Source organism: Bos javanicus, chromosome 8, assembly GCF_032452875.1.
Source record: "Bos javanicus breed banteng chromosome 8, ARS-OSU_banteng_1.0, whole genome shotgun sequence".
Taxonomy (NCBI): Eukaryota; Metazoa; Chordata; class Mammalia; order Artiodactyla; family Bovidae; genus Bos; species Bos javanicus.
Window position 1 is genome coordinate 86,469,641 of NC_083875.1, and position 25,366 is coordinate 86,495,006.

Below are 25,366 nucleotides of genomic sequence, written 5' to 3' on the forward strand. Positions count from 1 at the left end.
TGAGAGTGGTGTTCCCTAGTCTTTTCTGGCCGCAGTACATTTTACAGAACAGCCCAGTGACAGAGCAGTGAGTTTGTGAAACAGAATCAGTTCTGTGCCACTGTCCTTTCCCTGGCCCTGTGTGGTATGTTTCTATTCCATTCTATTCTTTATTCTTACGATTTCCTTTAGGTGAAATAGGCTGGCTGTGATCCATTAATCACACCCTTTAATAGCTCGTGTCCCATAGTTTGGCCTGTATTTTTAAAGCATGACTTGTAGCTCGAGTACTTTTCAGCAGAGGACGATAGGTTGTCTGAGTAAGAGCCCATCTCCTGTTCAGCTGAACTCAGATCCATGCTCTGTGCAACCGGCACTCTTATTTTACCCCTTTGTGGAGGGGTGGGGAATTCCTTTTAAATAGCGTTTCAGCATTAACTTTAGAAATGGGGGCCACGGCTTACTTATTCTTGTGGTGGCTTCCTGTAGATAACATGTATTTTTAAACTCTTGTCTGTAAGACTGTGACTCGCTCTGTCTCTTCACGCCTTTGATCTTGATGTTTCTATGTTTTCCTGAGGTACTTTATTTAGCAACTTAAGTGAGTTTCAAAACCAAGCAAAGGTTTGCCATTTATCTATCCAAAATCTTGAAATTCTAGCTCACCTTTTTTTAATTTAAGTAGTATAGAGGGGCCTATTAAGAGTAGAGTTAATTACCAAGTATCTGATTTTTAATATACCATTTTCTAATTTTACTTTTTAAGAATAAAAAGAGAGATAGGAGTATGCGAATAGAGTAGAATGACACACTTGTGTGTCCTGTCCCCTTCCCTCTCCGAGACAGTATAATAATGTGTGTCCTGCAACACAAATGACTGAAGTATACCACTCTTGTCTCTTTCCCCAGCCCTCCAAGCCATAACATCGTGGTGAATGGAAAAGAATGTATAAACTTTGCTTCATTCAATTTTCTTGGATTGTTGGATAACCCTAGGCTCAAGGTAGGTAGCACATATGCTGAAGTGGACAGATAACATGACTGACTTGAGCAACTGGGCATAAAATAAGAGACAAATGCAGAATATCTGAAAGGGCTTTGTAAATGTTTATCATCATTCTTTCTTGACAGAGCTGTAACCTAGTTTTCAACAAGGGAAGGCAGGAGTGTCCTAATGTGGTTTAGTGTTAGGTGACAGCCAGAGAACTATATGAACCAAACCCGGTAATAGTTGGAGATGTGTCCAGGAAATTGCTTCATCTTCTTTTGGGATTGTGAGCCAGTAAATATTTTTTGAGGAAAGTTGTTCAGTCGCCCAGTTATGTCCAACTCTTTGCAACCCTTTGGACTGTAGCACGCCAGGCCTCCCTGCCCCTCACCATCTCCCAAAGTTTGTACAAGTTCATGTCCATGAACTTTGAGGTAAAACTTATGCACAAAATGCCAAAAAGTGCGAATGCATTGAGTTAACCAGGTTGTCAGACGGTAAAGTGTCTGCCTACAGTGCAGGAGACCTGATTTCGATCTCTGGGTCAGGAAGATCCCCTGGAAAAGGAAATGGCAACCCACTCCAGTACGGTTGCCTGGAAAATCCTGTGGACAGAGGAGCCTGGTAGGCTACAGTCCATGGGGTCGCAAAGAGTTGGACACGACTGAGTGACTAACAACCAGGTTTTAATGGTCAAGCTAATATAACTTTTCCATGTTCTTAGTCATATGCCTAAATCTTTCCATCCCTCCTTTCTTTATATCCTGTCAGAATTGTCTTAGTTCTTATAAAGGAGGAAAAGCCAGGCAACTAGAGAGGTATGTGAGCTATGTGGGTGAAAAAACAGGAAATTTCATTTTTGAGTTCTTAAGGATAAATTATTACAATATATATTTTTTTTCCACAAAGGCAGCAGCTTTGGCATCTCTAAAGAAGTATGGTGTGGGAACTTGTGGACCTAGAGGATTTTATGGCACATTTGGTATGTTTTCTGTCATATTTTTTAGACTGCTGCTTCCAACAATTAAGATCCAATCTGATTTCATAACTTCTTGGAAAAGGTATCCTTTATTAGTTGTGGTAATAAGCAAATGAACTTTCCAGAAGATTTTGTGTTTGAGACCATTGGTGGGAGACATGCTGATCTTAAGCTGACTGTCCCTTGTGTTGAAGGGCCATGGGTACCTAAGGCGCACTGTCTCAGTAGGATGAAGACTGAGCTCTTGTTGCATTTGCCCCAAGAGACAATGGTGTGAGGAGACTGTCTGCCGTGCGTGACATTTGTGATGGGAAGCATCTGGTTTGAATGGCTCTGCTCTTCATAGTTGTGCAGGAAGCCAAATCTTCCCTGTATTGTTGCTGTTGGCCTAATAGGGGCACCTTCCTGGTCTGCATGGCTGTAGCCAAATGATGAGTATAGGGGAGCAGGAGTGCAGGGCTGCTGTACCCGTTTGGGTGGGCAGGTGGTATTGCTCATCATTCTGCCCACATTCCATTGGTGAAAACATAACTTGGATCATGCCTCCAGCAGAGGGACTGGGAAGTTGCCCTAGCTGGACAACCACATGCCAGGAGCAAGGTGAGAACAGATTGGAGGTACGGGGGGCAGTGATCAACTGTATAGCCCTTTTCTTTCTGGAATGAAGATGAAGGATCATTGATTTCCTTATGTGTGGATGACCTGGGGATGGATTAACTACCTGTTAGGATGAGTATGATTTCAAACACAGTAAACTCCCTAAATCAGAGTCATCAAAGAAGACCTTGGAATTTTATGATGGTTTTTGTTAAATGTATATTGTTCTTTGCTTCTGAAAATTTCAGAAATGTTGTTATATAATTGTTCAAGTGAGTATACTACTGGAAACAACATTCTGGTTTACGAAATGTCAGAGGCTGGGGAAAGAGGTCAGGGAAGGAAGTCTCTTTTAAAGTCTTCTCTGCTCATTTTCATTTCTTGGTCTGTGCTTTTTTTTTCACTTCTGCAGTTAAGATGTTTTTATTTAAGGGAGCACCTTTCTTTATCCTTTAGCTAGTTTAGTGGTTGAATTATTTGTATTAGAAACAGATGATGGGAGTTAGTGTCCAAGAATCCTGCAGCTGGACAGGATCTTTAAAATCTTGTATTCCTGCATCCCAGCTATTCAGAAGAGAACTAGAAAGCTCAGAGAGGTTAAGTGACTTCCTCATGGTCACACTGCTAATTAATTTCAACCCTAAAACTAGAAAACAAGTTTCTTGATTTGCAGTCGTAATGGGAAGATCAAAGACTTTATAAAGAGCTTAGATCAAAACCTCCCTCTTTCTTCTAGCCTAATGCAAACATGAGTTGTTTGCCTGCTTTTTATTGGTAGGGTATTATTTCCTTGATAAGAATTAGAAAACTAGAAAAGGCACTTTTTGTTTTTACAGGTTTATTTGTTGTAATCTGATCAACAAGCCTTTCTTTCCATGATCTGCTTGCTGGGGTAAAGAATTTGCTTTCTTAAAACTCTGTCTTTCTAGCAGATTTTATTTGCCCATGTGGCCTTGACTCTTGCTCGAGAGTTATCTGAGAAGACCAATAAGAGATTTATTGTAAAATTTAGTGAAAAAAAAGTTTCGAATCTTTAAGACCAGTTTTCCCAGAACTGTGGAAATATGTTGTTGTAATCGCCCAGTCAATTTTTCATTTGAATCACCTGAAATATGCGTAATAGGATGCTGTGTGCTTCCAGATTTGTGTGTGGGGGGGTGTTTAATGATTTTTAGATTAATTTTTAAATTGCAATGTAGTTGACAAAAAATATTGTTAGTTTCAAGTGTATAGTGATTTGACATTTGCATACATTATGAAATGATCACCATGACAAGTCTAGCAACCATCTTTCCCTAAAGTTACTACAATATTATTGGCCATATACCCTAGGGTGTATATTATATCCCCATTGCTTATTTATTTTATAACAGGACGTTTGTACCTCTTAACCCCCTGTACCTAATTATCCCCACTCATCATCCCCTTTCCCTTTGGCAGCCACATATTTCTTCTATCTATGAATCTGTTTTCATTGTGGTTTGTTTGTTTTGTTTCTTCGAGTCCACATATAAGTGAGATCATACGGTGTTTGTCTTTCTCTGTCTGACTTATTTCACTTTTCATAAAACCCTAAATTAATTTTCTTGATTGAATAATTCAGTCCATGATATAAATCTCAAAAAGGTTTAAAAAGATAGTGAAGTCTCTACCCACTGTCATTCTGCCTCCCAGAAAAGACAGCTACTGTCAGTAGTTTCTTGTTAATTCTTCCAGAGACTTTTTTTCAGTGTATGCAAACCATTTCATACTTTTTCACCCCAGTTTTACAAAAATGATAGCATACCATATATATGTAGTATGCTGTTCGAGTTTATTTTAAATTTAGTCTCTCATATGTCTGAATGTAATAAACACATGGTTGTGTTATCAGCTCTTTTGTGAACAGCTTTATTTGTCACTGTGTCTTTCTCCGGGCTTCCCAGGTGGCAGGCACAGAGGTAAAGAATCTGCCTGCCAGTGCAGGAAGTGCGAGAGACGTGGGCTCCCGGGTCAGGAAGATCCCACGGAGTAGGAAATGGCACCCGTTCCTGTATTCTTGCCTGGAAAATCTCATGGACAGAGGAGCCTGGTGGGCTACAGTCCATGGGGTCTCAAAGAGCTGGACACGACTAAATGACAGCACACGCCCACTCACACGTATCATTCTTATCCTATTGTAGTTCAGGGTTCAAACAGACTGTGGTATCTGGATAAAGATTGAAGATTAATTTGCACTGTGATGGTTTTGTAATAAGACACCAAACCTGCCTGGTGTGTTTTCTGAGTATATCGTCCTTCCTATTAACTTGCTTTGTTCCTTTTCAGCAGTTATCTATGCTTGCTTGTCATCTTTTTTCCTTTCTTTATATGTATATTGCATATATTTTTATTTATTTATTTTTTCAATACGATATTTTCTATATTTTTCCTTATTCTGGAACCGATCACTTAAATTATTGTAGTTGTATTACATTACCTTGAAATTTCAGTGTAGGTAAGCTTAGGGAAGCTAGCTGAGATCTACTAAGGCTATATTTTAAATCTCTAAAATACCTTCTACAGTTAAATTATTCAAAATATTTATGGTACATTAACCCTTTGCACTGAGCATTAAAGCAGAAGTGAAAGACCCCTTTCCTTTCATTTTAGTAGCTTGTGCGTTTGTGAGACTAGGGTCTCTTTCCCTGGCCCAGCGAAAGGTTGCTTTTAATTTTGTCTTTTTCCTGAAAGGATCATTCAGGCATCTATTTTCAGTGAAGAAAATGTTGCCTGTTTTAGCTCTTTTCTCAACATTTCAAGTAATGAATGAAAATCACTTATTGGAAAAGTAAATGTCCTTATTAAAACATTTTCCACTTATTGTTTGATAGTAAAATTAGGTGATACTAGATGATTAACCGGAGAAGGCAATGGCACCCCACTCCAGTACTCTTGCCTGGAAAATCCCATGGACGGAGGAGCCTGGTAGGCTGCAGTCCATGGGGTCGCTAAGAGTCAGACACAACTGATCGACTTCACTTTCACTTTTCATTTTCATGCATTGGAGAAGGAAATGGCAACCCACTCCAGTGTTCTTGCCTGGAGAATCCCAGGGATGGGGTAGCCTGGTGGGCTGCCGTCTCTGGGGTCGCACAGAGTCGGACATGACTGAAGTGACTTAGCAGCAGCAGGTGATTAACACAGAAAAAAGAAAATTGAGAATTGAATTAAAATTCTTCTAGTTTCTTAGGCTAAATGTTTACCTGCCTCCTAAAGGCCCAGCAAGTTGTCTTATATAGTAAAGGACCATGTGAACCAGAGGTTTTTCCACCTTCTCATCTTACTGTTTTAATGTGTATTTTAGAATCAGTCAAATGGTGTTATCAAGTTGTGGAGCCTTCCTTTTCTCTAAGGCTAATGCAGTCCCAGTGCCTTTGATAATTGCTCTTGTTGAACCTTTTTATTTTGTTTGTAATGCATTCAGATCTCATTTATTTGTTTATTCCTCAGGCCTGGGATCTGCCTTGCATATGTAATACATACTTGGCTCTATGGTCTTAAACTGAATCAAAAGACAGTTACTGGCAGGGTTTCATGGTGAGAGATAGTGACATTTAATTGTGTTTTGGAGAAAAGAGTAAAGAACTGTTCATTTGTTTATTTTAAAGATATTTTTTCTCTCTTGTATAGTATCTTGACTGCATGTTTTAGTAGGAAAAGCATTTGGTCATAAAATTCCTAGATTTGCCACTTCCTTCTACCAGTCATGGGATTGTAGTTTTCTCAGTGTAGGCAGGGAATGATCTTTGTGCAACTTAGAACATTTTGGTAAGAATCACGTAAGATCCTGTTTGCGAAAAAATACTGCATGCAAAAGCATTCTGGAAAACATTCAGCACTGTTTTTGTATTTTAATGAGTACATATGTGATATTTGTACTTTTAAGAAAAATTGTCCAAGTCTCAGGTATTTAAAAAAAGTATGTAACATAAAAATATGGAGATATAAAGAGAAAATATAGTAGGTTGTAACTGTTTTAAAATTGGCAATTTTATGGTTTTTCCTCTAAACAACAAACTAGAACTTGGCCATAATACCTCCTTTTATTCTGATAAATAGGAAATTGAGCTGAGTGGCTTTAATATAAGATAGCCCTTATATTTGGATATCCAGGATTTGGATAGCTTCATTAGAAGATAACATATCTGATATTTCCTTTTAAAAGAAGAAAACATTTTCTTTTATTCTACAAATATTAATTTAGTTGAACAAACACACAGTATGTTGCTTTTTCCATGCCAGGCATTATTCTGAGTGTTTATGAGCATTAACTCTTGCGGTTCTCCTAACAATCCTTTCAGGTAGGTACACCTGTTGCCATTTGACAGAGGAAGGACCTGAGAGGGACAGAACAGTTTTAGGCCTGTCTGGAGTTCACAGCTGGCAGTGAGGGAGCCCAGATCTGAGCCCCTGTGATGACCACCATGGCCAGGCTCTGTGCTTGGTGTGGGGCATCCTGCCCTAGCCTTGCCTCCCATCTGTTACGTTCTGGTGAGGGAGCAAGTGCCAGCAAGGGCAGCAGAAAGGGCAGAGAGGACATGGAGGCCTTCTGGTCACCTCCTGCCATAGCCTCCTGCCTGCCATATTGTTTCCTAGCAGTGAATTTAAAAATGCCGCATGCAGATCTATGAATCTAATTGTTGAAAGGGATCGTGCACACAGAAGATAGACATCCAGAGTCAAAGAACATGCCCTGGCAGTTTTTTCTGTTTGCTGCCTCCCCTGCCCTTTTGTTGAGAATTTCTTCATTGCAGTGTAATATCATACATAAAAAGAAGTCATACAGCTATCCTTGTTCACTTGTCACAAAACCTGCTTTGCAAGGCTGACATCAGCTAAAGCCCAGTGTTTTTAGTTAGGAGAAAAGGCCTGTCTTATTTAAGCTTCTGGGACTAGACAAGAACCAGTAAATCACTGACTTATTGTAGAGAGATTCTTCTTACCACTTCATGGTAATGACATAAAAATGGTTATGAGTATGTGTGATGAGAGTATTAACATAATTTTTTTATCAACTGAGTTGCTAACTGTAAACCCTTAAAGCAGAGCCAAGATGTATTTGTTTTATTTATTTTTATTTGTTTTATTGCTAATCAATGAGAATCATTTAGATCTACAGAATGACTTTAAATCCCTTTTTGTGGTTGGTAGAAAGTTTGTATGCACAGCATGTTTTTTCTTTTTGAAATGGAGATAATGAATGAAAGCATTTCACTGTGACTTGGGTAGTACTTCTGCTAGCTAAATTGTTGAGACTTGCCATAGATAATTCCCGATTTAGAGGTAGCATGGTAATTTGAAGGAGGCCTCCTACATGGGACCTGCTCTCTCATCTGATCAGAAATGAGAGGCAGCGGAGAGGTGGGGGTCTTCGTGTAGGGAAGGTGCTCAGAGGACACTAACAGAGGAAAAGGAAGGCACACCTGAGACATGCTCGTGCTCAGCCGCCTGGAGGAAGCTGGATGTCTGGTGCTTTTCTGCTTTCCTTGTTCTTGTCAGATTTTTGCCTGAAACCTTTCCCTGGCAACATACCTTATAGAATGGTGGGCAGGGAGGAGCAAAATCAAGTCTGTAGTCTTGGTGGTGTTGCTATCACAGGTTTGATGCTTGAAAAGCTAAGCACTCCTTTGGTACTATTTCGATCAACCAGGATGCATCTTTCTAGACCTTGTTATTGTGAAATCTCATGTTTATTTAATATTGATCTAATTAAAGTATCAGTTTATAAAAATAACTATTTGACTGGTAATGGAAATCAAATGATATTTCATGTATTTTTTATGTAATAGGCTATATGGGAGTGCTTCCCTGATAGCTCAGTTGCTAAAGAATCCACCTGCAATGCAGGAGACCCCGGTTCGATTCATGCGTCAGAAAGATCTGCTGGAGAAGGGATAGGCTACCCACTCCAGTATTCTTGGGCTTCCCCTGTGGCTCAGCTGGTAAAGAATCTGCCGCAGTGCAGGAGACCTGGGTTCTATCTGTGGGTTGGAAAGATCTCCTGGAGAAGGGAAAGGCTACCCACTCCAGTATTCTGGCCTGGAGAGTTCCATGGACTGTGTATAGTCCATGGGGTTGCAGAGAGTCGCACACTATACTGAGTGACTTTCACTTTCAGGCTATATTGGTATACTTTTAAACTTATAAATGGGCAGAAGCATGCCTAGATTTTTTTTAAATCATTGCTTGATTAGAATGGGGTAAATAGTTCATTTTCACAATTCTGTATCATTCTTTAAGAAGTCTGTGAAGTAGACTTTGATTTATTTTATTTTTCGGATATTGCTGCTAAATTTTCTAATTCCTCACCATGCCTCTCTTGCCATCAAATTGGGATTTAGTTTGGACCCTCTGTGCTGTCTCATTTCTCGATCAATGACTGGCTCCCACCCCTGCAGCCTTCAGTTCATGATTGAGGGACCTCTGCCTTTAGTCAGAAGTCACTACGGAGGTGTTGCAGTTCTGAGTGTAGAAGGGACCCAGATCCTTCAGACCAGGAGACCAAAGGCACAGCTTAGTCTTTTGTCTCCCTTGTAGGCTCAGAGTTCTCCATTGAAAACTGCCAGATGCCTCTCTTAGCTGTCTCACTTTGTCAGGTGGCAGGAGCCCTGTATTTCTCCCTGACCCAGTGCTTATCACAGTATCTTTATGTGATATTTACTAAATGTTTAATTTATAGTTGAATTAACTGAGATTGTTAGACAGCCCTCATCTCCTTTTTAAAATGTAGTCCTTTGTGAAGTTGTATCTTTTATAATTCTCAATTTTGTCTCATTAATTAAAAGGCATCGCAATAAGATTAGCTTGCCTCTGATATATCAGTAAGTGGGTTTACAGAGTTTAGACACTTTAGTCAAATGTTCTAAAAAGTGGTTTATTCCTATTGCTGAACTTACCCCTCCCTGGAAGGTGATGGAAGCTTTATAATTAACTAGGTCCCTGTCCCTTACCGTGGGCTGGGTTGTTTCTTTTGTATATCTCAGTCCTTCAGGTCTTTTCCTTCTCCCCTTTCTCAGCAGGAATGCTCTGGTGGGGAGGGGCATACCGCAGGGAAGGCTGATGCTGAAGGGGCCTCTTAGTGCGATGCTCCCACCTACAGGTCCTCGACATGTAGGCTGAAGGGAGGGTTCTGCTGGGCCATCAGCCTTCTTCAGCCCTTAGTGGAGAACATCTAGGTCCTCTGCCACTGCCTGCGCTTCTGAGTTCCTCTCAGTGGACATACCCCGGCTCTGTCTGAAAGTCTGCCTTTACTGCTCTGAGCTCGTCCTCTTTCTCTTGAAACTGCAAGGCTAGAGGGGCCTGGCTGCGTCTTCCCTGTATCAGCTTCTGAGTTCTCCTTGCACAGGGCATGGGTAAAACGCTGATCTGGTTCTCCAGGCTTGGGTCCTGCTGTAGTTAAAAGAGCCAAAGGAAGTTAAAAAAATTTTTCTGCTCTTGGGTAATGCTTCAAGACGCCTTAAAGTTTTCCAGTTCAAAGCCAGTCAGTATACTGTTTATTCCGGATATCGCTGGTCTTTTCATCTGAGGGTCTAGGAAGGTGAAAGGCTATATGGAACCATGATGTAAGAGAGAAGAAAAAAAACAGTTTAATAATTACAGTTTATCCCTATAATTATATCAACATTCTTCCTAAGCTGCTTCCATAAAAGGGCCATATTTCTCTTTGTATTCTACATTTGGATTCACCAGTACTCTTAGAAAATTCAGACAGAAGCTCAGTCCTACAGTATAATGGCAGGTGCCACCAATAAATGCTGACACAAACTGTCAGCGGAGTGACCACCATAGTTGAGAAAGGCTCCCTCTCAATGCAGAGTGTGTGGAGTTCTTTTTAACCACTTTGCTTTTGTATTTCTTTTCCTTTTAAAAACTGCTTGACAGTTGTCTTAATGCCTGGTTTGGTCACTTCTGCTAAAATGCAAAAAGGCATTAATAAATTAACATACGTTGATAACACCTCAGCACTGTTGATTGAGAGAAGTTAAAGTGGGCAAAGTGACAGGGCCTTGAATTCTTACTGCTAGAGTAATACGAAAGCAAAACCGAGTCAGAGCCATCTCAGTTACGTGTTTACGGACAGATGAGTAGCTGACTCAGTTCACACAGTATAGACATAGTTTGGGCCTGGAATTATCTTAGTAGATACTGTATAACTTGTAACTAAAAACAATTACATTTGACCACAAGGTGACTACTAATAACTAAACTGCCTATGTTATTTTCTTTCTTCTTTAGTCAAAGAAAAAGAATTAAAAGACCTTTTAACCATTTAACCTTTTACTCTTGAACTAGATGTGCACTTGGATTTAGAAGACCGCCTGGCAAAATTTATGAAGACAGAAGAAGCCATAATATACTCATATGGATTTGCCACCATAGCCAGTGCTATTCCTGCTTACTCTAAGAGAGGGGACATTGTGTTTGTGTAAGTTACCTTTACCTTCATTTCAAAATTCCTTTGGAAATAATATTGGCCTTCCTAGAAAATGTCTCTGTTAGAGATCATCTACTTAAAATATTGATATTTTTTTTAACATTGAGAAGGTCAAACTTCTGCAGGAAGGGGCCAGCCCTCTGCCTTCCCTATGCAGCTCCTGACAGCATGGTATCCTTGTGAGTCTGTGATCATAACCCACTCACACTCCCTGCTGAAGTCACTCCACTTCGCAGCACCCACGCTGCAACTCCTGGTCTCTGCTGATCTTGCCCCATGGGTTGTTTAGAATACTGAAGTCATGAGTTGGGAACTCATAATAAGGACTTGTGTCTCTATTTTTATGAACAATGGAAGCTATTAAGTGAAGTGTGACAAAACCAAATTCTGGCTACAGTGTTAAAGAGGAAGCAAAAGTCAGTCTGAGACCTAAAATTAAAAGTTATTTAATAATCTGCGCAGAAGATAACAGAGGCTTGGGCTATCGGCAGGTACTTTTGATGCTGCCTGTAACCTGCTGCCTGGGCTCTGCCAGCCCTCACTCTGCTCCTCCCTTCTATGGTAAACAGCAGTACCACACATCCAGTGCCCATGTATGTTTGCTTCTGGAAAGTTAAGAAAGTCCCCAACTAGGGACTAGATTTTTAATAAAGCATAGTTACAACTACAGTGTCATCCAGTATTGCTTTGTACAAGTACCACCCCATAAATTCCTTTTTGAGTTTAAAGTCCAGAAAAGGCTTACAGTTAACAGTTGAACTTGTATGCTTCCTTTGTCAGATAATAAATACTATATTGTCCTTTTGGTTTAGTTGCTGGGAAACCTAGTCTAAATTCACTTTCAAGTCTTATGCTTGGTGTCTTAGAACTTAAATTTCTAGTACATCATTAGAAAACTTAATTATTTCCTTGTACATAATTTTAAATATTCCACCTGAAGTCTATTTGAAGGTAGGCACACTGGAGGTAAAAATGGTATTTAGCAAATGATTTAATGAATTGTTTTTGATAAATTCATTAGGCATAGGCAATATGCCTGAGGTTTCATTTTCTTTCTTTTGTAGTAAACTGTGATAATGCTTTGTCTACAGATCTCAGAGCAATGGTTGTTCATATACTTAAATCTTTCCTTGTTACTTTATCTTTCTGTTACTTTATGTACCCTTTACTAATGAAATGCTTTATGTTGAGATAATTGTGGCTTTACGTACACCTGTAAGAAATGCAGAGATTTTCTGGACCCCTTACCTAGTCTTCCCCAAAAGTCACCTCTTGCAAAACTCTAATACAGTTTCAAACTGGAATGTAGACACTGATAAAGTCAAGATAATCCCTGGTTTTGTCACACCCATGTCCCTTCTGTCCTGTTTTCTCTTTAACCCCTGAGGGCAATGGCACCCCACTCCAGTACTTTTGCCTAGAAAATCCCATGGACGGAGGAGCCTGGTGGGCTGCAGTCCATGGGGTCGATAGAGTTGGACATGACTGAGCGACTTCACTTTCACTTTTCACTTTCATGCATTGGAGAAGGAAATGGCAACCCACTCCAGTGTTCTTGCCTGGAGAATCCCAGGGACGGGGAAGCCTAGTGGGCTGCCGTCTATGGGGTCACACAGAGTCAGACACGACTGAAGCGACTTGGCGGCAGCAGCAGCAGCAGCCACTGCTTTCTTCTCCCGTTTCGGTAATTTCATCATTTCAAGATTGCTGTACATATGTAATCATGTAGTAGGTAATATTTGAGGATTGCCTTTTTTCATTTTGAATGAATTCTCCAGAGATTCTTTAGAGTTGTTGTATAAAACAGGAGTTTGTTCCTTTTGATTGCTGAGCCACATTCCATAGTACGGATACACCAAAGTTTGTTGAACTATTCACCTCTTAAGGACATCAGAGTTGTTTTTAGTTTAGGAATATTACAAGTAAAGATGCAATAAATATTCATGTATAGGTTTTTCTGTGAGCTTAAATTTTATTTCTTTGGAATATAGACCAAAGAGTGCAGTTGCTGGTCATGCAGTGTTACACATTTCATTTTTCAAGAAACTGCCAAACTTTTCCAGAGTAGCTATATTATTTCACATTTCTGTTAACAGTATATAAGTGATGTAGTTTCTCCAACATCTTCAGCAGCATTTGGTGTTGTCACTATTTTTCGTTTTAGTCATTCTGTAGGTGTATAAAGATATCTCATTGTGGTTTTAGTTTATATTTCCTGATAACTAGCCATACTTAACTGTTTTTAGATTTTGTTAGTCTTAGCATAGGAGAAGGAAACGGCAACCCACTCCAGTATTCTTGCCTGGAGAATCCTGTGAACAGAGGAACCTGGTGGGCTGCTGTTTGTGGGGTTGCACAGAGTCAGACACAACTGAAGCGACTTAGCATGCATGCATGCATTGGAGAAGGAAATGGCAACCCACTCCAGTATTCTCCTGGAGAATCCCAGGGACGGAGGAACCTGGTAGGCTGCTGTCTATGGGGTTGCACAGAGTCGGACACAACTGAAGCGACTTAGCAGCAGCAGCAGTAGTCTTGGCATCAGAATACTTTCTGAAGTCAATTTGAAAGTGTTCTCTCCTCTTCTAGTATTTTCTGGAGAAATTCTATAAACATGTGTTAGAATTCTCCAGTAAAAACAGTTGAGCCTGGAGTTTTTTTGTTTTGTTTTGTTTTAGAAGTATTTTAACTATGAATTTGATTTCCTTAGTACTTATAAGGCTATTTAAATATTGAGATGTAGAGCTTCGGGGAGAAGCTCTGACACCACAGGGGCTCCTCAAAGGCCACTGGGCTTCTGCCTCTACTTGTGCTTGTTGTTTAGTCACTAAGCCGTGTCTGACTCTTTTGCAAGCCCATAGATCATAGCCTGCCTGGGCCATCTGGCCATGGCATTCTCCAGGCAAGAAGACTAGAGTGGTTGTCATTTCCTTCTCCAGGGGATCTTCTCCACCCAGAAATGGAACCCTTATCTCTTGCATTGCAGGCTGATTCTTTACCACTGAGCCACCTGGGAAACCCAGTTGTGTTTGAGGTTGAGCCTTTCGAAGAGGTACCCGCCCAACCCCACCTGGTCAGGTTTTAAAAAAAAAAAAAAAAATTGAGATGTAGTAGCTAGTGTTTTTCAAGGAATTGGTCCATTTCTTCTGAATCATCAAATTTATATGTATAGCATACTTTGTGGTATTCCTTTCTTATCCTTCTAATGTGGTATACATTTCACTTCAGTTCAGTTGCTCAGTCGTGTCCGACTCTTTGCGACCCTATGAATCGCAACACGCCAGGCCTCCCTGTCCATCACCAACTCCTGGAGTTCACTCAGACTCAATCGAGTCAGTGATGCCATCCAGCCATCTCATCCTCTGTCGTCCCTTCTCCTCCTGCCCCCAATCCCTCCCAGCATCAGAGTCTTTTCCAGTGGGTCAGCTCTTCGCATGAGGTGGCCAAAGTACAAATGTCTGGAAGCCCATTTCCTTCCTGACTGGTAATTTTTGTCTATTCTCTTTTTTGTCATTTTTGCTAGAGATTTGTCAATTCTATTGATCTTTAAAAAAAAAAATCAACTCTGTTTCATAGAATTTTTTTGTACAGTGTATTTTTGTTTTCATTTCTGCTAATTTCTGGTGTATTTCTTGTCTCCTCATTTTCAGTTTATCTTATTCTAGGTTCTTGAAGTGGGAGCTTCAATTACTAATTTGAGGCTTTTCTTTTTTTCTAATGTGTTAGTGTTATGAATTTACCTAATCATGCTATAGTTGTGTTCCATGAATTTGATGTGTTTATTTTCATTTTCATGTAGTTCCTTGGATTTTATTTTCCTTAATACTCTCTTTGACCCATAGGTTATGCAGAAGTGTGTTGTTTAGTTTCCAAACCTTTGGAAAATGTAAATGTGTTAGTTTTGTGGCCTGTGATATGGTCTTTCTTGGAATATATTCCATGAGTTCAGTTCAGTTCAGTCACTCAGTTGTGTCCGACTCTTTGCGACCCCATGAATTGCAGCACGCCAGGCCTCCCTGTCCATCACCAACTCCCGGAGTTCACCCAAACTCGCGTCCATTGAGTCTGTGATGCCATCCAGCTGTCTCATCCTCTGTCACCCTCCTCTCCTCCTGCCCCCAATCCCTCCCAGCATCAGAGTCTTTTCCAGTGAGTCAACTTTTCGAATGAGATGGCCAAAGTATTGGAGTTTCAGCTTTAGCATCAGTCCTTCCAAAGAACACCCAGGACTGATCTCCTTCAGAATGGACTGGTTGGATCTCCTTGCAGTCCAAGGAACTCTCAAGAGTCTTCTCCAGCACCACAGTTCAATTCTTCAGCACTCAGCTTTCTTGACAGTCCAACTCTCACATCCATACATGACCACTGGAAAAACCATAGCCTTGACTAGATGGACCTTTGTTGGCAAAGTAATGTCTCTCTGCTTTTGAATATCCTCTCTAGGTTGGTTATAACTTTCCTTCCAAGGAGTAAGCGTCTTTTAGTTTCATGGCTGCAGTCACCATCTGCAGTGATTGTGGAGCCCCCCAAAATAAAGTCTGACACTGTTTCCACTGTTTCCCCATTTGTTTCCCATGAAGTGATGGGACCAGATGTTTCTGCCATAAGGGTGGTATCATCTGCATATCTGAGGTTATTGATATTTCTCCCAGTAATCTGGATTCCAGCTGTGCTTCTTCCAGCCCAGCATTTCTCATGATGTACTCTGCATACAAGTTAAATAAGCAGGGTGACAATATACAGCCTTGACATACTCCTTTTCCTATTTGGAACTAGTCTGTTGTTCCATGTCCAGTTCTGACTGTTGCTTCCTGACCTGCATACAGGTTTTCAAGAGGCAGGTCAGGTGGTCTGGTATTGCCATCTCTTTCAGAATTTTCCACAGTTTATTGTGATCTACACAGTCAAAGGCTTTGGCATAGTCAATAAAGCAGAAATAGATGTTTTTCTGGAACTCTCTTGCTTTTTCCATGATCCAGTGGATGTTGGCAGTTTGATCTCTGGTTCCTCTGCCTTTTCTAAAACCAGCTTGAACATCTAGAAGTTCACGGTTCACGTATTGCTGAAGCCTAGTTTGGAGAATTTTGAGCATTACTTTACTGGCGTGTGAGATGAGTGCAATTGTGTGGTAGTTTGAGCATTCTTTGGCATTGCCTTTCTTTGGGATTGGAATGAAAACTGACCTTTTCCAGTCCTGTGGCCACTGCTGAGTTTTCCAAATTTGCTGTCATATCGAGTGCAGCACTTTCATCATCTTTCAGGATTTGAAATAGCTCAACTGGAATTCCATCACCTCCACTAGCTTTGTTCATAGTGATGCTTTCTAAGGCCTGCTTGACTTCACATTCCAGGATGTCTGGCTCTAGGTGAGTGATCACACCATCGTGATTGTCTGGGTCGTGAAGATCTTTTTTGTACAGTTCTTCTATGTATTCCTGCCACCTCTTCTTAATATCTTCTGCTTCTGTTAGGTCCATACCATTTCTGTCCTTTATCTTTGCATGAAATGTTCCCTTGGTATCTCTAATTTTCTTGAAGAGATCTCTAGTCTTTCCCTTTCTGTTGTTTTCCTCTATTTCTTTGCTTTGATCACTGAGGAAGGCTTTCTTATCTCTTCTTGTGACATTGTACAAGAGACAGGGAACAAGACCATCCCCATGGAAAAGAAATGCAAAAAAGCAAAATGGCTGTCTGGGGAGGCCTTACAAATAGCTGTGAAAAGAAGAGAAGTGAAAAGCAAAGGAGAAAAGGAAAGATATAAGTATTTGAATATGTTCCATAGTCACTTTAAAAAAGAATGTTTTGGCAAATACAGAGAAAATCCCGTATGAGGACAACAGTGAGAACGCGTCACTTCGTGACAGGACATGTGATTAATTTCCTTCCTTACGCATTTCGGTTTTTCATATGATAGTATTCAGTGATCAAATGTTGTACTGATCATTATTTGTTGAAAGTCAGTGATACACAAATTAAAACCAAAAGAAACCACACAAAAGATTTATTTGCCACTTCTATCTTACAATCCACTCAGAGAGAGAGGTAGTTTTACATGTCAACTTCCTAAGATATATTTCTATATATCATAGTTTTAGTGAAACAAAGAGTAATTTCCATGAAATTTTATTTACCTTTTGAGGAAAATTATTTTTCTCCATTATCATTAAATGTGCTGTGCTATGCTTAGTTGCTCAGTCGTGTCTGACTCTTTGTGACCCTGTGGACTATAGCCTGCCAGTCTCCTCTGTCCATGTGGATTCTCCACATAAGAATACTGGAGTGGTTGCCGTGCCTTCCTCCAGGGGATCGTTCCAACCCAGGGATTGAACCCAGGTCTCCCACCTGGCAGGTGGATTCTTTACCATCTGAGTCACCAGGGAAGCCCTGTCATTAAATAGGAAAACAATATTCTGCTGAATGGAGTATTCTGTAAATGACAATTAAATCTTCCTGATTGGTGTTATTGAGTTCTTCTGTATCCTTGCTGATTTTCTGTTTGGTAGTTCTGTCAAACTACTAGTGCTACAGGTCTATCAAACTGTTGTTGTTTGTCTATTTCTTCTTTCATTTTTATCACTTTTTGTTTCTTACCTTTTGTAAGCTCTGTTACTTGGTACATGTTTAGGATAAGTTTTCTTGACTTATTAATACTTTTTATTATTATATAATGGCTCAACAGTAAGTTAGAACTGGACATGGAACAACAGACTGGTTCCAGATAGGAAAAGGAGAACATCAAGGCTGTGTATTGTCACCCTGCTTATTTAACTTATATGCAGAGGACATCATGAGAAATGCTGGGCTGGATGAAACACAAGCTGGGTTCAAGATTGCCAGGAGAAATATCAATAACCTCAGATATGCAGATAATACAACCCTTATGGCAGAAGGAAAAGAAGAACTAAAGAGCCTCTTGATGAAAGTGAAAGAGGAGAGTGAAAAAGTTGGCTTAAAACTCAGTATTCAGAAAACTAAGATCATGGTAGCCAGTTCCCATCCCTTCATGGCAAATAGTTGGGGAGACAGTGGAAACAGTGAAAGACTTTTTTGGGGCTCCAAAATTTCACTGCAGATGGTGACTGCAGCCATGAAATTAAAAGATGCTTGCTCCTTGGAAGAAAAGTTATGACTAACCTAGACAGCATATTAAAAAGCAAAGACATTTCTTTGCCAACAGAGGTCCGTCTAGTCAAAGCTATGGTTTTTCCGGTAGTCATGTATGGATGTGAGAGTTGGACTATAAAAAAAGCTGAGCACCAAAGAATTAATGCTTTTGAACTGTGCTGTTGGAGAAGACTCCTGAGTATCCCTTGGACTGCAAGGAGATCCAACCAGTCCATTCTAAAGGAAATCAGTCCTGAATGTTCATTGGAAGGACTGATGCTGAAGCTGAAACTCCAATACTTTGGCCACCTCATGCGAAGAACTGACTCATTAGAAAAGACCCTGATGCTGGGAAAGATTGAGGGCAGGAGGAGAAGGAGACGACAGAGGATGAGATGGTTGGATGGCATCACTGATTCAATGGACATGAGTCTGAGTGAACTCTGGGAGTTGGTGATGGACAGGGAGGCCTGGTGTGCTATAGTCCATGGGGTTGCAGGAGTCAGACATGACTAAGCAACTGAACTGAACTGAATGACTTTCTCTGTCTCTGATAATTTTCTTTGTTCCAGAGTTGTCTTTATCAGTTAATAACACAGGCACTCTGCTTCCCTTTTGAAAGTTTTGTGTGGTGGATTTATTGTATGTAATAAATATGTTCACTGCCTGTATTATTGTATATAACATACATACGTATTCCCTTACTACCTACCTATCTCATTACATCTGAAGGCAATTTCTTTTAGGCAGTATGTTTAATCCTCTGTGCCAGTCTCTGTCTTTAAATTGTATATTTAAGCCATTTACATTTAATGTAATCATTGGTATATGAGAGCTTATTGTTCGGTTGCTGAGTTGTGTCAACTCTGCAGCCTCATGGACTGCAGCATGCCTGGTTTCCCTGTCCTTCACTATCTCATGGAGTTTGCTCAGGTTAATGTCCATTGAATGGGTAATGCTATCTAACCATCTGAGAGCTTAGATCTACCAATTTTTATTTTTCATTTTTAACTTGTTCTGTTTGTTTTTTGTTTTCCTTTTTCTTTTTCCTGCCTTTCTCAGGGTTAATTGAATGTCTTTGGGAGTTCCATTTTTATTTATCTTGTTTATATAATACAATCACATATCTTTTTTTTTATAATACAGTTGTTTTAAGTATTTCTTGTAAACACCTTGAGAACCACATGAGATAGTGTTATAATTTTTACTTGAACCATCCAAAAATAATTTAGAAAACTCATGAGAAGAAAAGCCTACTGTGTGTGCTCATACTTTTTACTTTGTTCTTTCTTCCTTCATCAGAATGTACAGTTATTTTATTTTATTTATTTATTATTTCTATGTGGAGAGCTTTCCCTAGCTATTCATTTAGGGGAGGCCCGCTTGAGAAAAATTCTCATAGTTTTTTCCAACTGAGAATGGCATCTTCTCTTCATTAGCAAAGAATATTTTGCCTAGTTTTGGATTCTTGGTTGCCAGTCTTTTCTTTCAGTATCTGAAATACATTGTGGCGCTCTGTTCTGGTTTATGATGAGAAATGTACTGCCACTCAACTTTCTTTTATATATAAGACGTCATTTTTTGCATGCTGTTTTCAAGAATTTTTTGTTTGTCACTAGTTTTCAGAAATTTGACTAAAATTGTATTGGCATTTATATGCTTGGGTTCACCTGCAAGAATTTCACTCAGCTTCTTTAATCTGTTGGGTTAAGCCTCTTGCCAAAGTTGGGACCTTTTTCAGCTATTATTTATTTAAGTACCTATTTGGTTCTCTTCTTTGGAACTCCGCAGAGTTGAATGTTGCATATTTTATTGTGGTCTCACAGGTCCCTGAGACTCTGTTCTTTTCTTTCCAGTCTGTTTTCTCTTTGCTATCTACATTGACTTGATTTCCACTGTTCTGTATTTTTAGCTTTCTGATTTTGAGCTCATCCACTATGCTTTTTCTCTTGACTATTTTGTTTTTCAATTCTAACATCTCCACAGGATTATTTATTTCTTCCCTCTCTCTGCTGAGACTTCCTGTTTCTTCATTTGTTTCAAGCATGTTGGTAATTACTCACTGAAGCATTTTCATTGTGACTGCTCTGAATCATTGACAGATAATCCTGACAGCTTTGTCATCTCAGTACCTATACTAGTTGATTTTTTTTTCCATTGTTTGATGTTTTTTGGTTCTTGGTATGACAACATTTTCATATTATGCTGTTATAGTTTATGCTGTATTTAAATGTTCTAATTGTTTCTCTGACAGTCTTCCAACAGGGGCAGGGGGCACTGCTGCCTCATTACTGCCAGATGGAGATACAAGTCCAGGGTCTCCACTGGGCCTCCATTGACACTGACATGGGGTTATTTTCATTTCTGCTGGTTGTTGATGAGAGTCCTACTTTTCTCTGAGCCTCCCCTGACATACCCTAAGCATAGAGAGGGGAGAGTGCCTCTCATGCAAGAGGGTTGGAAGTTGGGTCTCCACATGGTCTTCACAGTGGGAGCCACTTGTTACTATCCAGTAGGGATACATACAAGTCCTGGTTGTCGTCTGTGACAACTCCCTTGGGGGTGTTGGGGAGCCTTGTTATGGCCCTGTAAAGGCTAGAGTCTAGGTTCCCCCTGAGCCTTTGCTGATGTGGAGGGGACAGGCCCAGGTTGTTCTTGATTTGGCTGCAATAGAGACATTATTGGGCTTCCCTGGTGGCTCAGAAGGTAAAGAATCCACCTGCAGTATGAGTGACCTGGCTTTGATTCCTGGTTTGGGAAGATCCCCTGGAGGAGGGCATGGCAACCTGTTCCAGTATTCTTGCCTGAAGAATCCCTATGGACAGAGGAGCTTGGCAGGCTACAGTCCATGGGTTTGCAAAGAGTCGGACATGACTGAGTGACTAAGAACACACACAGACATTATCATTTGCTGAGCTGCCCCCTTTCCTGTCCTTGGCTACAGAGAGCAGACTTTTGTCAGACCTTTTTTGTCTATGCCTGTTGGCATTTCCAGTTTGCCTGCTGCATCAGTTCCAAATCAGGAAAATCCAGGAACTTGTTTCATGTCATTTTTTTTTAAATTTATTTATTTTCATTGGAGGCTAATTACTTTACAATGCTGTAGTGGTTTTTGCCATACTTGGCATGAATCTGCCACGGGTGTACATGTGTTCCCCATCCTGAACCCCCTCCCACCTCCCTCCCCATCCTATCTCTCTGGGTCATCCCAGTGCACCAGCTCTGAGCACCCTGTCTCATGTATCGAACCTGGACTGGCGATCTGATTCACATATGATAATATACATGTTTCAATGCTATTCTCTCAGATCATCCCACCCTCGCCTTCTCCCACAGAGTCCAAAAGACTCTTCTGTACGTCTGTGTCTCTTTTGCGGTCTCGCATACAGGGTTATCATTACCATCTTTCTAAATTCCATATATATGCGTTAGTATACTGTATTGGTGTTTTTCGTTCTGACTTACTTCACTCTGTATAATCGGCTCCAGTTTCATCCTCCTCATTAGAACTGATTCAAATGCATTCTTTTTAATGGCTGAGTAATACTCCATTGTGTATATGTACCACTGCTTTCTTGTCCATGTCATTTCTTACATCCCTTGCTTGTGTGCTTTTTCTTATTTTTCAGTATTGTTTTATATTTGTTTTATATACAATGTCAAGGATTTTTGGTTTTACCCAGAGAGAAAAATAGGAAAAATTAATAATGTCTTTCTCCCCAGAAGTAGAAGTCTTGTTTGAAGTTTTAAATAATACACTTAATTTAAAAACTATATTCCAAAAAAAAAAAAAAAACTATATTCCACCCTCTCACCACAAATAACTCAATTTGGGAGATCGTACTGAAGTTTAATCTATATGACTCAGCATTCTCCCCTGGGTTATATAGAGTCAACAGTCCAGTATTCATTTTCATGGCAAAGTAATGGCAGAGTGGTGGCCAGTCAAATCAGAGATGTTATTGATGATAAGATACATCAATGTTTCATTTAGTTTTCAGAATGAGAAAATTACTGTGAATATCCATACAGTAAGATGCATGCTGATTTTTCAAAGAGCAAAATATGGCAAGAGTATGGTTCTTGGAACAGAATCAGTATGGTAGTTAGGTGGAAAGACTTGGCAGAGTGAAGTGCAAACAATGATGTATTAATGTTCAAACATATTTTATCTATTTACCCTCTTCAGTTTAACAAGTGGATGTTGGTCAAGTTATAAAAACAAGCATTCTTTTTCTGAGAATGTTGACAAGACTCTTTAAACCCCATTCTGGTGGGTCTGTCTTTCTTTCAGAGATAAAGCTGCCTGCTTTGCTATTCAGAAGGGATTACAGGCATCACGTAGTGACATTAAGGTGTTTAACCATAATGATATGGACGACCTGGAGCGACTACTAAAAGAACAAGAGATTGAAGATCAAAAGGTATGATTCTTTTGAAGAAAATTATACAGTTCTTTAGTACTTTCTAACCAGCTAAATTATAAATGAAATGGTAATTTGTAATGAAAACTTGCCTGTGGATCACATTTGGGTAATAAATAAAAGTGTTCTTGCTTATTAAATGTACCTCAGGTTAGAAAGCCAAGTCTGATAGTAATTGCCTCATCATTGTCATCATTATATGTGGCAAATTTGGAAAAATGGTATCTAGGCAGCTTTCTAAAAAGAGAAAAAGAAAAACAGCATGCACTTTGGAGATGGAGGAATATATACTCAACTCTACAGAAATAACATCAGAATTCATTACAGTGTTAACAGGATATACCTAGTGAATTCAAAACACACTTATTCATATCAGAATAAATCATGTATCAGTCCACTGGAAAAAACAGTGGCAGCGTATCTTAATCTATGAATTTATGTGAGACTTCTGACCCCAGCCTCATCCCGGAGCTCTGAGCGACTGCTTCCTATGGGAAGCAACTGCCTCAAGCATGGTTTCCTTCCCTCCTGCAGCCTGTTTACACTTCTCAAGCACCTGCGTAGGTCCTTGGGGCAGGGAGGGAATTGGGGGAGTGGAACTTGCTCCTTATTGTTCTGATAAAGGAGGAAATAGAGGAAATGTATTCAAAGCATCACCGTTAGAATTAGCATTTATTTGCCCCTGACAACAGGGATGGAGAAGGTAGTTCTGGTCTGTGGTTCTACAGTGGGAACCACTGTATGTAGATGTACTAATAACCTGGTCACCAGATTCGTGGTTTGAAACACCACTTTCAAGTGGACTTTTCCACTGCAACTCATCCATTGCTAGAGTAACTGATAAAGATGCTCATCACATTCTTAATTTTGTGTTAATTCCCATTTTTCTAGATACTTGTTTTATTTCTTTTGGATTCAGTTGTCTTTGTTTAGGTGATAGTCTGGGAGCAGCACTACATGATCATACACATTCTTGTGGTGAATATGCATAGATTCTGCTCTTCTGCGATAGATGTGCTATAAGCTGTGTTTTATAATTATACAATTTAGAAAAATCTATAGATGTTAGGGAACAGCTTAAAATTGAGACCATACCACCTATGAATTCTTTCTACAAATTGTAAAATGATGCCCCTTATTATGATTTAGTATTAGAATGCTACCATATTGAAGAACGCTGCTGTAGAAAGTATGACCAATGAACTGGTCTGCTGTGGAGTTATTTTGCCAAGTTAACATTGTACAAATTTGGAAGACAACATACTCAAGTTTTGTGTGTATGTATTTTATAAGATTTACAATCTGTGGAACTTTTTTAAAGTGAATAACCAGGAATTATCTTAAAATTTATTTCCATTTTATAGTTTTTACCTTTTTACTAATTAATTCTACCATATTTTCCTGCCGAGAGTAAGCTTTCTAAATTACTTTACATTTTGATTTTTAGAAATAAATACTTTAAAATTTTATTTTAATATTTAAATTTTTATATATTTTCTATTTAGATGCTTGTTTTTACTTTGAAAGTGAGTTAAAATATTGCCGTTTAGTCTGGATTTGGATCAAACTTTTTTTGTCAAAAATTTCCCAACTTATTGGGGTTCATATTTTTTTTCATTCCTTTTCTTATGGAGTTCTCGTATCCCATATTAATCCTTCTTTAAGAAAAAAAAAAGACAGTAGATTAAAAACAGCAGTTCACAGAAATACAAACAACTGAGCAAATAAAACATAGTCTGACCTCACTAACAATTACAGAAATTAGGGTAAAGGTTTTTGCCTGTCCAATTAGGGAAAACTTTTATGGTAGTAATCAGTGCCACACTGATGTATGTGATGATACAAAGGGTCCTCCTATAGCTCTGATGAGAGTTTCAGTTGTGACAGCCTTTCTAGAGGATAAATGGGCGCATATATTCTAGGATTCTTAAATACCTGTATCCTCTGGAGTTCTATCTTTAGAAGATAAGATAATCAGAAATGGTGTCAAAGATCAGTGGGGTGTGGAAAGGCATGTGTTATTTGAAAAAGTCCCTCCACCGCACCACCTTTGAACATCACTGGATGAAGCCATAGTCAGTTTCACTTGACTCAGTTTTGAGAAATAAGAAAGGTAAAGGTTTCATTTGTTTTTTGGTTGACAAGGGAGATCAAGGTTTGTCTGTTTTTTAACTTTTTATTATTGAAAGATCTGGCACATTCAGAGGAAATAGTAGTAGAGTGAAGCTCCCTGTGCCCTTCTCTCAGCTCTGTTTTCAAAATTCTGTCATTCTTGTGTCATCTGAACCTTCACCTAACTTCCCACCCCATCTCTGTGAAGATGATGATTGTCATCATCATTATAGTTCTTCTTACTTTAGGTAAAATTTACAGACACTGAAATACATAAATCCTAGTCATACAGTTTTGACCAGTGGTTATTACCTATGTATGGAGTTCTCTGGTGGCTCAGACGGTAAAGCAGCTGTCTACAATGCAGGAGACCTGGGTTCCATCCCTGGGTCGGGAAGATCCACTGGAGAAGGCAGTGGCAACCCACTCCGGTACTCTCGCCTGGAAAATCCCATGGACAGAAGAGCCTGGTAGGCTGCAGTCCATGGGGTCGCAAAGAGTCGGACACGACAGAGTGACTTCACTTTCACTATACCTATGTAGCCCAGGTGTCCTGACCCCTGTCACGACGTAAAACATCCACCTCTCCCCCAGAAGATTGCCCTGGGTCCCTTCCCAGTCATTCTGGGCTTGGAGGGTTGTGTTTTTGTTTTAATTTTCTCAGATTCTAAACAGTTTGTATTTGTGGGTGAGGCCTCCTCTTTGGCTGAGTGAGTGAGTGAAGTTGC

The 25,366-nt window shown here is 39.7% G+C and overlaps 1 protein-coding gene across 2 annotated transcripts in view; it reads left to right on the plus strand.

Annotated features, from left to right (window-relative positions):
* The window catches only part of SPTLC1 (serine palmitoyltransferase long chain base subunit 1), a 66,127-nt gene that overhangs the window by 21,021 nt on the left and 19,740 nt on the right, over positions 1-25,366 (plus strand). For both annotated transcript variants that reach the window (XM_061426273.1, XM_061426274.1), the window contains exons 4-7: positions 889-982; positions 1,877-1,949; positions 10,857-10,989; positions 22,397-22,526. In XM_061426273.1, the coding sequence (XP_061282257.1) occupies positions 889-982; positions 1,877-1,949; positions 10,857-10,989; positions 22,397-22,526 (430 nt within the window). The remainder of the gene's footprint in view (positions 1-888; positions 983-1,876; positions 1,950-10,856; positions 10,990-22,396; positions 22,527-25,366) is intronic.